This window comes from Cyprinus carpio, chromosome A18 (assembly GCF_018340385.1).
Source record: "Cyprinus carpio isolate SPL01 chromosome A18, ASM1834038v1, whole genome shotgun sequence".
Lineage (NCBI taxonomy): Eukaryota > Metazoa > Chordata > Actinopteri > Cypriniformes > Cyprinidae > Cyprinus > Cyprinus carpio.
Window position 1 is genome coordinate 11,281,464 of NC_056589.1, and position 13,107 is coordinate 11,294,570.

At 36.9% G+C, this 13,107-nt stretch overlaps 1 protein-coding gene across 3 annotated transcripts in view; it reads right to left on the reverse strand.

Moving 5' to 3' along the window:
* The window catches only part of gse1b (Gse1 coiled-coil protein b), a 212,204-nt gene that overhangs the window by 116,065 nt on the left and 83,032 nt on the right, over positions 1-13,107 (reverse strand). For 2 of the 3 annotated variants that reach the window (XM_042774993.1, XM_042774995.1), the window contains exon 3: positions 3,441-3,476. The exons of the other annotated variant lie outside the window; for it this stretch is intronic. In XM_042774993.1, coding sequence (XP_042630927.1) covers positions 3,441-3,476 — 36 coding nt within the window. The remainder of the gene's footprint in view (positions 1-3,440; positions 3,477-13,107) is intronic. 3 annotated transcript variants of the gene reach the window in all.

The window sequence follows — 13,107 nt, forward strand, 5'->3', positions numbered from 1 at the left end:
CTGAAAAAGTTGCTGCGTCACATAAATATACAAAATATACACACAAAAATATGGCTGACTGTCAGCTTGGTGTGTCCCAGCCTTTAACGATGAGGCGTCACATCATCGGTGCCTCAAAAGGTCATGTCCGTGCCATCAATCCTTATATTTTTCTTCTTCAAGAAGTTGTTTATCTAGCCCTTTCTTTGTGTTGATTTTTGTGTGATTTAGTAGCTATCGTGTTTCAGGGATTGTCATCGAGTGGATATTTTATTTCCTCAGGGTGGAATACTGTTCAGAGTTCTGCTGTGTCTTACTTTTATTGCGAGCGAGGGTGGTGTGTTAAATTTTTGGGTTGCTATGGCGTTGAGCCAGGAATGCTCCAATACCACAATAAGATGTATCTACTGCTTTTATCTTCTGATTTTTTTTTTCCATAAATAAGTTACTTAACCTGAAGAAGGACAGATGCAGGTAATCACATTCTCATTTCCCTTGTTGCGGTTGCTCTGTGCATGTGTGGAGGAGCTGCCTGGGCTTCACCTCCACCTTAGAAACAGACAGCAGATGAGATGACAAGGCAGCTCATTCAGTTAAAATTTTGGTGACATTATTAATATTATTCTTTTTTAAACAAACACGCATACAAACAAAAATATAACTTATCGTGGTCATTTCCATACACTGTGCAATAAGTTGATATAATAATTATAGTGACAGGCCTAGTTATCAAGATTGATCATTTACTCCATAACTCTCCAAAGCTCCAAAGCTTGCCCCATCTTGCAAACTACAATCTTAATTCAAGCCCACACATGCCTGATACCCTGAATCCATGCAGATCACATAGCTACACATGTATTTCTACAGAGGAACGCCATCGTTGATGAAATGAAGGACTGTGCTTCTATAGTGGTGAACCTGGTCATCAAAATGCACCATATCCTCACAAGAATAAGAGTCTAAAAGGTTCAAGACTAAAAGTAAATACTACAAACTTTGAGTTTCCACTACACCACAGTTTTTCTCTGCCTGTTGAGATTGCATCTGATAAAAACTACAAAGGTTACAGAGGTAGTGGACTCAGGGCAAGCAAAAAAATTGAATTCACCAAGATCTGGTCCAAGAACTCAACATTTGCACAGTCCCTTGAATACCGGCCATCAGCATCACTACTGTGGACAACATAGCATCACGTAAAGTATAATAGTAAATTTACCCACTGTCAAGACCTGAAACAGTAGCCATGCTCCTGCCACAAGACCTTGCAAAATATTGCCAGTTTCTACTGACTTACTGAGTGTTTTCCATCTTTTATCTTTTGTTATGATCGCTATGCCTGTTTCTTTGGATATCATTTGCTGGATTGCTCTTTTGCTTTGTTTGCCTGCAATTATCAAGTTACTGGATTACTGCCTATTATCAAGACTACCTCTCTCTGATTTTCTGATTTGGATTCGTCTTCTGCATCACTTTAATAAACCTACTGCAAATTTGCTGACAAATAAACAGGGTTATCTGGGTGCAATCACACATTGTTCATTTACAAATACCAACACATACACAGACACATATAAAGCTGACTGAAAATCAACAAGCTTATCCTTTAAGCAATGCAAATAATCCTTTATTATCAAGGCATAAAACATTGTCTTGCTGAAAATATTAATTCTGTCTGATATTATTTATTATTTATTATTATAACTGACTCAATGTCAATGAACTGAAATGTTTTAAGAAAACAAGTCATCTTAAAAACATCAAATCAAGCCTTTATGAACCATTATTTCAAATTTAAAGTGACAGATGTCCAGAGTTCTCAATATAACAAAAACAGTGTAGAAAAAATTAAATATGAGCTCACAAACAAGTCATCTGTTAATTGTCAGTTCAAGTTTTATTATTTGTAGTTTAAAGTGACAGATGTCCAGAGTTCTCAATATAACAAAAACAGTGTAGACACAATGTAAATATGAGCTTACAAAGGTTTTGGTTAGGGAACAAAAACACTGAGCTCAAACTGAACTGAAGGGATTGACAGTTCCAGTGATTTTAAAGGGAGCGTTCTTTGCTCATTTTGTGTATATAATTTCATAACAATTTGAACATTGTTTTTCATGCTGCTAAAAGGAAAAATGTGATGTCGATCATTTAGTTATTGATACTGTAACTGATACTTTTGAATGTTAGCATGACATACAGCATATAGCTTCATATGTGTTTTCTAACACAGTATAGGTTTGCTCGCTCACGTGGTACGGCATTGCACTTGCGAGGTGAAGAGCTCTGGTATGAATCCTGTAAAACTATAGTTTGACAAAACAGCTCAAATGCCATAATACATGCCTGTACCAATGTAATAAACGTGTCCATGGTCAAGTATTGAAAGCATTTTAGTGCCACTCACCGGATATTTCACTTTGAAACTGCCATGAAACATCAAATAAGGTACATAATATCTGTGTTGCAGAAACATCACCACAAGAACATATTTGCAATGGACCAGGGTTGCGAATAATAGCACGCTTGAATAAACTTTTTAGTGGTTGATTGATTAATCGATTGATTGTTGCCATACCAACTCATTCTAAAGCCATACAAACGAAAGTTATACCTAGATTCAAAGATAAAGACATACTCAGAAAGATGTAATCATAGATGAGTGTGAAGATGTGCTTGTGTGAGAAGCATGATTGATTTACAGAAAGAAATAATAAGCCTGCGATTTCTCACATGTAGCGGGTTAAAAAAAGATCAGGAGGGACAGGAAGGCCAAGGGTCAGTTGGTTTATGAGTGTCTTCAGGATGGGGCAGATTTGTGGCTGAACTTTGACATGTGTGGGCTTAACCTGCACTGCAGAGAGCAGGTGGTCAGGTCAGAAGTCAAAAGATGAAGCAAAAATTTCAACTTCGCTTTTGTGATGACTACAAAAAAAAAAATAAATAAATAAAAAAAAAAAATTCAGATGGATTATACATCATATTAGTGTGTGTACATGTGAGAAGCTAACCAGGAGATAACTATTCATGCATTTCATTCATTCATTTACTTATTACTAATTAATAACTAATTATTTCTTATTTTAAAAAACAACTGAAAGAGACAATTAATTATAAAAATGAACATGCAAAAATTACTATAAAACTTACTTTGACAGTAAACAAAATGTATTTCTGTTGTATGGAACATAGTTTTGATTGATTGATTGATTGATTGATTGATTGATTGATTGATTGATTGATTGGTTGGTTGACTGATTGATTGACTAATTGATTGATTCAAGTAAATGTTGAAAGCCACTTCGAAAAATATAATCAATTTATATGATAACATAAATTTCTTGCCTAATATGCAGTACAAGTTACACATTTATATGTAGTGAAATATGGTCAGTCCAATCAAGACACTTTACTCCACAGGTCATTTGTGTTAAACTGAAGATTTGTCATTGTCAGCTTACCCCTATGGCACTCGAAACTTGTATGACTTTCTTCCCCTGTGGGAAAAATACGAAAGGATTAACTATCAAAAAATAATAAAAATACATGGTGATTAATTCATGACATAAACAAAAATAAAAAAAAAAAAAAATACAATAACCTAATTAATTAATTTATTATTTAACCAAACCTATGTCCTTGGCCATGTCTTAGCTCACATAGGGCACGCAGGATTGTTTCCCATTTAAAAATTGTGCATGACACCCCTGCTAACCTATAGCCTCTATAATGTATCATTCCACAACATCTCTCACTCTCTCTCTCTCTCTCTCTCTCTCTCTCTCTCACACACACACACACACACACACACACACACAGAGAGAGAGAGAGAGAAGCTAGTTAACTTTATCTTTAATTTGACCTGCTGTGTCTGAACCTGATGTGTGCTTGTGTATGTTTTATAATGGCATACTACCAATTTCTGCTGTAGAGGGCATCAATACTATATACGTGTGGTAGGATAGCTTTGGTTACAAAGGCAGGTTCTATTTTTTATTGTTATTATTATTATTTTTGCATGGAAAATATGGATACTACATTTTCCAAAATGTGCAGTATACAAAACATTTTCACCAAATGTAGGAATTAGAAACTTAAAGTATAATTAGAACTTTCAATTATAATAAAAAATTTAAATTATAAAGCAGCTCTACATTCACCTCCAGCTTTACATAAATAGTGGGATCATTCGAGTATGGTTGAGTTCCATTTTATGAGATGTGAATAGATTTGAATTTGCTTTTTACTTTTTAATACTTAAAGGGGTCATATGATGCTGCTAAAAAGAACATTATTTTGTGTATTTGGTGTAATTAAATGTGTTTATGTGGTTTAAGGTTCAGAAAACACATTATTTTCCACATACTGTACATTATTGTTTCTCCTCTATGCCCCGCCTTCTGAAACGCGTCGATTTTTACAAAGCTCATTGGTCTGAAAAGCGAGGTGTGTTCTGATTGGCCAGCTATCCAGTGCATTGTGATTGTCCGAATACCTCGAGCGTGTGAAAGAAATGTTACGCCCCTTAACATATTGTGATGCCCTGTCTGGCCGGATCGACGAGACATAAACACAAAACCCATTATAAATGTGATATAAACATGATTTCTAGTCGTGTCCTGTTTTGGAAGGCCAAACTAAGTAGTTTCGCTTTCTCAACGAAACAGCGTCACAAATTGTGGCCTTGAGTCAGCGGAGGCTGGAGGCCTCGGTAAGCCGCGGCCTAGAGTGAGCGGAGACCAGCTTGAGTGAGCAGAGGCGGGCAGCTTGAGAACGGTGCGGCCTCCGGATTCTACGAAGGAGCGTCCGTTGGGCTTGCAGCAACCACATGTGACGACCCCGGGCTGGACTCCGCTTCGTCCACGGTGAAAGCCGATCCGGCTAAACACAGTGCAAAGTTGATGTATTTCCTCAGCGACCAGCATGGATCAGCTCCAGGCATGACAAAGTCGTCCTCTTTTGGAAGGCCAAACAAAGTAGTTTCGCATTCACAGTGAAACACACACCGTCTATACGACATGGCAGCGGCAACAACAATACTACAACGAGAATAAAAGGTATGCTTTCTTTCTTTGCATGAACATCTGGGCGGCGTTATGCCAATCTTCCCACATAGTGACATAGAGATGTGGGGGCGTGTTAGAACGAGCCGTTTTAGGGGGGTGTGGATGAGTCTTAACTTTTATAAAGAATATCTCTTTGGATTTGAGACTTTAGTCTTTGCAACTTTACAGATCTTCTTTATTCACCAAGAGCTTGTAACACTCCAAAGAGAAAGGAAAAATTTTAATCGCATCATATGATCCCTTTAAGTATTTTCAAAACCAGACACTTTGTATTTTTACTTAAATAGCAATTTATTGGGCAACATATACTTGTTGTTGTACCTGTACTTTTACTTAAATATGGAATTTGTGCACTTTTCCACCACTGAATATTTAAAATGTAAATATTTATCATACTATCATACACCCAGTGCAATGTGGCGCAAGTGTTTTTCCTAGTTTCAGTCAGACGCGCGTTGTTTAAATAGCAATTGCATTAGCGTGCTGGACTTAAAAAGAGGTGTGTTTAGGCGCATTGTTGGTGCATTGCTGTTACAGGGCGAATGAGAAGCGAGACGTGAGGATCCATTTGCAAGCTTTATTTAGAAGATGTAGTCAGAAACAGGCATGGGTCAGACGATGGCAAACTGGTATGTAGAAAACAAGGAAAGAGCAGTCCGGTACACAAGTGAGGGTCACTCGACGGCAAACGTAATCCAACAGGGCGAGACCAGAGGGATTATCCAGGTACAAGGCAAAGGTCCAGGCAGGGGCAAACAGTATCCGAACAGGGCAAGACAAGAGAGGTAATCCAAAGTACACAGGCAATGATCAGAACACAAGGAAACAAACAAGGCAAAACTAAGAAAAGGCTAGAAACTATAACAGGCTCCATAAGAGCGCTATCAGCTATAGCAATGATACACACCAAACAATACTCAGCGTTGAATGGTGGTGTGAGACTGATTTATATAGTGTGTGTTATTGGTAGCAGCTGTGTGTGATTGGTTTCAGGTGAGCTTGTGATTAGTGCAATGGTGCATGGGAAATGTAGTCCGTGGTGACGTGTAACAGTCAGTGTAGTGAGAGAGTCAATATGACGGACGAGTGACAGTTGCTATTGTGAGGAACTGAAAATAGACTGTGCCAAAGACCAACTCAAACCTGGTCTAAAGTCAATGGCGCAATATTATTATTTTTTGTTATTTAAAGAACACGTTAGTAGAAAATGTGCCTCTGCGGGTCCACAACGCACGTTCACTTTGCTTATTACACACAGGGACACGCAGCAGCACACAAACATGTTAAATATTATAAATTAAAGGATTACAGTGTAAAATAATATTATTCTGTAGGCTAAATAAATATAAAAATGTCATACATGTCATAATGGATAGTCATTGCATGTATCAGAATTGGCCTACCTATTTGCTCATGCATGAGCAGATCCGTTTGCTCTATGGAGATGCGTTCAGTCTATGCACCTTAAAAATTGCGAATCCGCCATGGCGCGAGCGCAACTCGCTCTTAAAGGGAATGGAAGATGAGACTCTGATTGGTTTATTGCACATTATGCCCAAACTCACACCCATTACTCATTAAGAGATTAGGGACAACCCTTTTAGATCATGCGCCGGGAGCGCCGATCGTTTTTCCCATCGTTAAGTGGATTCATAAATGCCCTAAGTGTACCTGCGCCGTGCGCTTTAGACCATGAACTTAGATCGTTAAAATAGGGCCCTTTAAGTCAAAAGGCTGCTCACTAGCTTTTGAAACCAAGCAACAGTGTAAAGTGGTAAAATGAATATTCAGCAAATCAACTTGAAGAGTAATAAAAAAGAAAGATGTTGAGAAGTGCACACACCCTATAGTGTTCCATTCAATGTAAAATAGCAGCAGACTCCTCCAGTGAGTGTGTGTTTTATAGCTGTGAGAGTGCGAAATGACCCTGTCATCATAGAGAGAGATCCGCATGGCCACGTGGGGTCGGAGGTCAGCCATTACCCACTTCAGCGGTCACATTCCTGGGCTTAATGCCCAGAGAGGCATCTGCTGCCATTCACACACACACACAAAAACACACACACACACACACACACACACACACACACAGGGTGCAGTGGAGCAGTGGTTTCTGCTGTAATGCAAGCTTCACCAGTGTGTGCACTGCTGGAAGGATGATGCTCTCTGTGTGTGTGTGGTCTTGTATTTCTATCCTGGTGGAATATAAAACTGAATGCACACAGACTCAAGGGGACTCGTGTAAACTGAGGTTTCCATAGGGAAACAAGCTTATAAATCATACAGAATTAGTTTTTCACACTAAATATGTTGCTCCATTAATGTTCATTACAATATTTTTTTCTGCAGTTATACATTTTAGGCGCAGTGAATAGCACATTTTTTTTTCATATGGTGGGCCTTTAGCCCCATTGTACCCTACTTATACAGAACATTTTATTGCCTTACTGTGCATGACCTTATTCTACATCCCTTAATCCTTTTCCTATCCAATACCTAAACTTAACAACTACATTAATAATGAGGCAAAAGTCATAGTAAATAGTTAGTTAATAGTTAATTAGTCCCAAACTAAAGTATGACTGAATTTTCATATTTGGGTGAACTACTTGTAAAGTGATATAAAAGTCTCCCACTTGTGAAGTTCTGTTAATTAAGGATACATACACATACAGTACATTCCGAATGAACCAGAGTTCCAAATCATGTCTTATGCATGCACATTACTATTTTTGTTACAGTGGTGGTTGGGAACTGTTTCTTAAAGGTTGACTGTGCAGGACTTTTCAGTTACTGTAAACACAAAATTCAAATTTGGCCCCTCCTTGCGGGCAGAACACCACCAGAAGTGCACGTCTCCTGCCTCTAACATGAGAACACTATGCAGCCCAAATGACCCAAGAGACCGCCCCCCCTTAATATTCTGTTTATCATGCATAAATAATAAGTATGTAATAAATAATAAATAAGTAGTTTTGTGTGTGTGTGTGTACGAATTAAGAGTTATGTTAATAGTTCGATGACTGGCTGTAATATGCAAGCAAGTAAAGCTATCTTCAGTCTAGCTCACTAATAAACTGATTACGTGTCATTTAAAAATTTTTAATTGTAATGTCTAGTAATTGGTTACAAATAGTAGTCAATAAGGCAATAGAAACATTGGCCAATTGTTTTTGTCCCAAGACCGGAGAATTAATTGGAGCCTCCCAAGCTTCAAACACAGAACTGCCATCACCTGCACATCATTATTGGCTGGGGGCTACACATCCACTAGACAAATGCTGCAGCCCAGAAATGTTCTGAGCACAACAAAAGAAGAAAAAGAAGAAAGGAAGGTGTACTGGTAATTCTCTGCCAGGACATCAATTATTTATTTATTTTACAGAAATTTCCATTAACTATAAAGCAGAACAGTGCAAAATTCAAACTACATGTAAAAAATCTGTAAAAAAAAATTACAAAATAAAACCTATATGAAAAATTAATTCCTACTAATATTGTACAACATCGTCACACACTTCTAATAGATCATAAGTAATGATTGAGAGGGATTATTTACGTTATGTATGTATGTATGCATCTATGTATGTATTTATTTTAGGAAATTCTGCATAGTGCACATTTAAATTTGAATTTAATTTAAACATTAGAATAATATCAAATGTAAAAATTAATGTTTAGTCAGGTTAACATATCACACCAATGACATAATCAGAGATAATCAATACAAAACATTAAATTCTTAAAGAAAAATCTAAGAGATGCATACCTGATATCAAAAAAATACATTGTGCTGGGTGTACGGAATACACTTCACACTATGGGCTCATCTGGCTACAGAATGGTAACCCTAAATCTTTCTTAAGTACTCAGACCGAGACAAAACTTCCTCCAAATGGAGACATGAGCTAACAAATGTAATTTGTATTAAAGGTGCAGTAAGCGATTTCTGGGAAACACTGTTCAAATTTGAAATCATCACCCATACAAACAATTTTGTGAATATGAGCTAGATGTCTGTGTGTGTGCAGAAAAAATATGGTGATCGTATACAGTCCTGGCTTTATAAATAGGGGACATGTGGATCTAACCAATCAGATTAAGCACTACAACACACTTGTAGCCAATCAGCAATGGCCTTTTATATTCATGATTGGGAGGGGAGAGAGTGAGCAAGAGGGAGATTTGTAGAAAGAGAGATAGCTGAGACATTACCAATGAGGAAAATGCCAGAGGAATATCACTAGAAAAAGAAGGGTTACAATCAGGGACCAGTGTTACAAGAAAAGCTTGAAAATGTGTTACAGCACTGGAGAGAACTTAAAGAGCAGAAAGTCAAAATTTTACATAGAGGTTACTTTGTTTCTGCGTGACATATGAGTAACATTGGTTTTGCTGTTTCTCAAAACCAATATACTGTATACTTTTTTTCTAATGTTGTTATGTATAATGATGGTTCAGACTGGATTGTCATTGTTTGCCTGGAGCTGGTGTGTTGGCAATTAACAACAAACTCTTGCGTGATCAATATATGTAATAGATTTGTTGCTTAGTCTATCATGTTATACAGGTAGCTCGGAGCTGCTCATGAAAACTCTGTGTTGCACAGCATGTTTGTGAATTTGGGGGTGGAGCAGTAAAGGCAGAGGTGTGTTTCTTTTTGGTAGGGGTGTGTTTGTTTAGGTGTTGATTTCAAATATCAACAGTGTTTCTCAGAAATTGAGATCCTTTTATCAAGATCCTAAACCTGCGGAGTTAACACCTTAATGGGGATGAAAGATAATTTGCATGAAAGACTGCACGCCCTCTACATTAAGCAACATATCACAAAATCTCTTAAAATCTTTATCTTTAGTTCACGTCTTTGGGAATGAAACCATTCACTGTAAAATTGTCGTGATTTTACCTGTAAAAGACTGTCAAAATGCTACAGTAAAAACCTGTTAATTGTTTAACAGTAAGATTCCATACTATATATGGTGAATAACTGTAATGACATTTTAATTACATACATTACACAGTTTTTGGAAGTGAAAAAGAACAAGTCATTGTATATTTTACAATGAAAACCTGTAAATTGACATTCCCATAATTCCATGCATGACACTTCACATTCGATGTTTTTTCATTAAAAAGAACTATGTATCCTCTTAGTTTTTTTTTTTTTTTTTTACAGTGTTAACATTAATAACATAACATCTTCTGCATACAGATTTTGGGTGAGTTTAATGTGATCTCAGTAAGTGGAGAGATGACGGGGGTGGAGAGAGACAATGGTAAGGTGTGTTTTCTGTTCTGTGATGTGTCTTGGATGAGGATGCTAATTTTTGTAAGAGTTCCCTCGATTCAGACATCTTGACACCAGCCTTACAGGACATGGTACCAACGTGACAGAAGGGCTTCTACCTAATGTCACCACTGTACCACCACAGGTAATCTGTTCCTCAAATGTATGTTCTTGAGTCTTCAGCACACAAACCTTTACAAGGCTGCTCATGCATACACATGCACCACTTTGGCAGCAGATCCATTTGCAGTAGTCTGTATCTCACAAAATGGATCCAGGGCCCAATTCTACAAACTATCTTACAAACTTTCTTTCTTTCTTTTTTCCTTCTTTCTTTCTTTTTTTCTTTCTTTCTTTCCATATGTCAGATGTGTGAGTTGTGAGCACACAAAATAGGGAGGTCAGTAAAGGTCCTTATAAAAAAAGAGGAACCTTTGACCTGTGTGTTTTTCTGTTCGCTACCCATCTTTGCACAAACGCATGCTAATCTAACTGACCCTTAACCTTACCCAGTGAGTCCTTTAAACCTGCTTTACTTCTCTGACCTCTGACTCAACCTCATAACCCACAGAGTGGTGTCGCAGTGATAAATCAGCAGAGACTACTGCCCAGCTAATAAGTGTTGTCTACATTCAGAGAGAGGGTAAAGGTCAACTTCACCTCCCATCCACCAACACTCAAACCTTCACTGAGCTTTAAACACCAAATACTGCACTGAGGGACACAAACACTGTCACAAGCTGCAGTACTGCACACAGTTCTGACAATATGTCTGTAATATAGGGAGGCAAAGGATTCTTCTTGTGATATTTATCAATACATAATGCTTTCTTATCTCATTTTTATACATAATGCTTTTTTTGTCTCCGGGCTCTTAGATGTAACATCTTACATCAGGTTAACTTTATAGCACCATAAAGCTGACACGACTTTCTCGTGAAACAGCAAAAACAAAATGCATGTTTGCATACCTGTCTAAATGAGGACATACTGTATAATGTCCTCATATGTCTAAGTTATATTTCATTCCCAAAATCAAAAGACATAAGTATTGTTCCTAAAGAAAATGTTCCTATTTTTTTAAATGATATATTTTATATTTTTGTGTGTATATTAGTGTGTATGTGTCCCGCGAGATCCGGCTGGTCTTGCGAAAAGGTGACGATATCCTCGCAAAACAATTTGCAGTTACATTAGAGCTGCACAATTAATCGTTTAAAGATCGCGATCTCAATTCAAACACCCACGCAATCTTATTCCTGAAAGACAACGATTCAGCTATGTCTATTACAACTGTTTCACATCGCGAGTGTCAGTGGAGCGTGAAAAGCACGTTTTGTTGCTGCCCATGTTAATGAATCATTCAGGCTGCTGCTGATCCAGAAAGAGCAACACAAAAAGTATTTTCAACCACACATCATTATTTCTGTGTTACAGACATTTAATTAACATAAGTACTGGAATAAAAGATTATAAACACATAATAAACACATAATCACTAAAAAAGAAATCAAAATAACAAAAGTATCTTAAAGGGATACTCCACCCCAAAATGAAAATTTTGTCATTAATCACTTAGCCCCATGTCGTTCCAAACCCGTAAAAGCTTCGTTCATCTTCGGAACACAATTTAAAATATTTTGGATGAAAACCGGGAGGCCTGTGACTGTCCCATAGACTGCCAAGTAAATAACAGTGTCAAGGTCCATAAAAGGTATGAAAGTCATCATCAGAATACTCCATCTGCCATCAGACGTGTAATCTGGGTTATATGAAGCAATGGGAACACTTTTTGTAAGCGAAGAAAACATAAATAACAACTTTTCAACCATTCAACAATTCCTTTGTGAACAGTCTCCTCTGTGTCTCTCCATATCACTGTATGCTGCGTATGCTCTTCTGTATCATCCGTGCCACAAGGATGCGTTGTTTCTACGTGTGTTTAGCTTTGAATTGAAAGAAAACAGTGCATCCCATCCATACGCAGCATATGGTGATATGGAGAGACACAGAGGAGACTGTTGACAAAGGAATTGTTGAATAAAGTAGTTTTTTTTTTCACTTAAAAAAAGTGTATCATTCTCATCATAAAACCCATACCTTTTATGGACCTTGACACTGCTATTTACTTGGTATTTACTTGTGGTCAGAATTGTTGGCACCTGTTACAGTGAGACTCTGTTACTAGAGATATATATATATATATATATATATATATATATTATATATATATATATATATATATATATATATTATACAATAGAGAGATTAAAGCTAAATATGAAGACTACAACGTAACCCTACCACAAAAGAAAATCTTTTGAATTTTATAATTTAAGTAATATTTTATTATTATTATTTATTTTATATTTTTTATTATTAAATAAGTCCCGGATGTCCTCAAAGAGGGTTTGTCATTTAAAGTTTTGTTTGATATTAGTCTTTCTTCTTCTTTTTCTTTTTTTTAAACTAGTGAAAAAAAAAGTTGTGGATTGGCTATTGATCAAGTGAGTGATGTATACATTTGTGGTCAGAATTGTTGGCCACCTGTTACAGTGAGACTCTGTTACTTTGGCACCTCACACATTAAAACTATACTACTATACAATATAATCATATAAAGTAAACTAACCTTAACACAACACAGTAAACTAACATAAAAACCTTATTATGTAAAGGACTCTTACTTTGACACAGGACGGTGAACTAACATGCATACACTTCCCTCTGTGCTGTTTTGCCAAGTTGAACACCAGTTGACACAGATATGTTTGT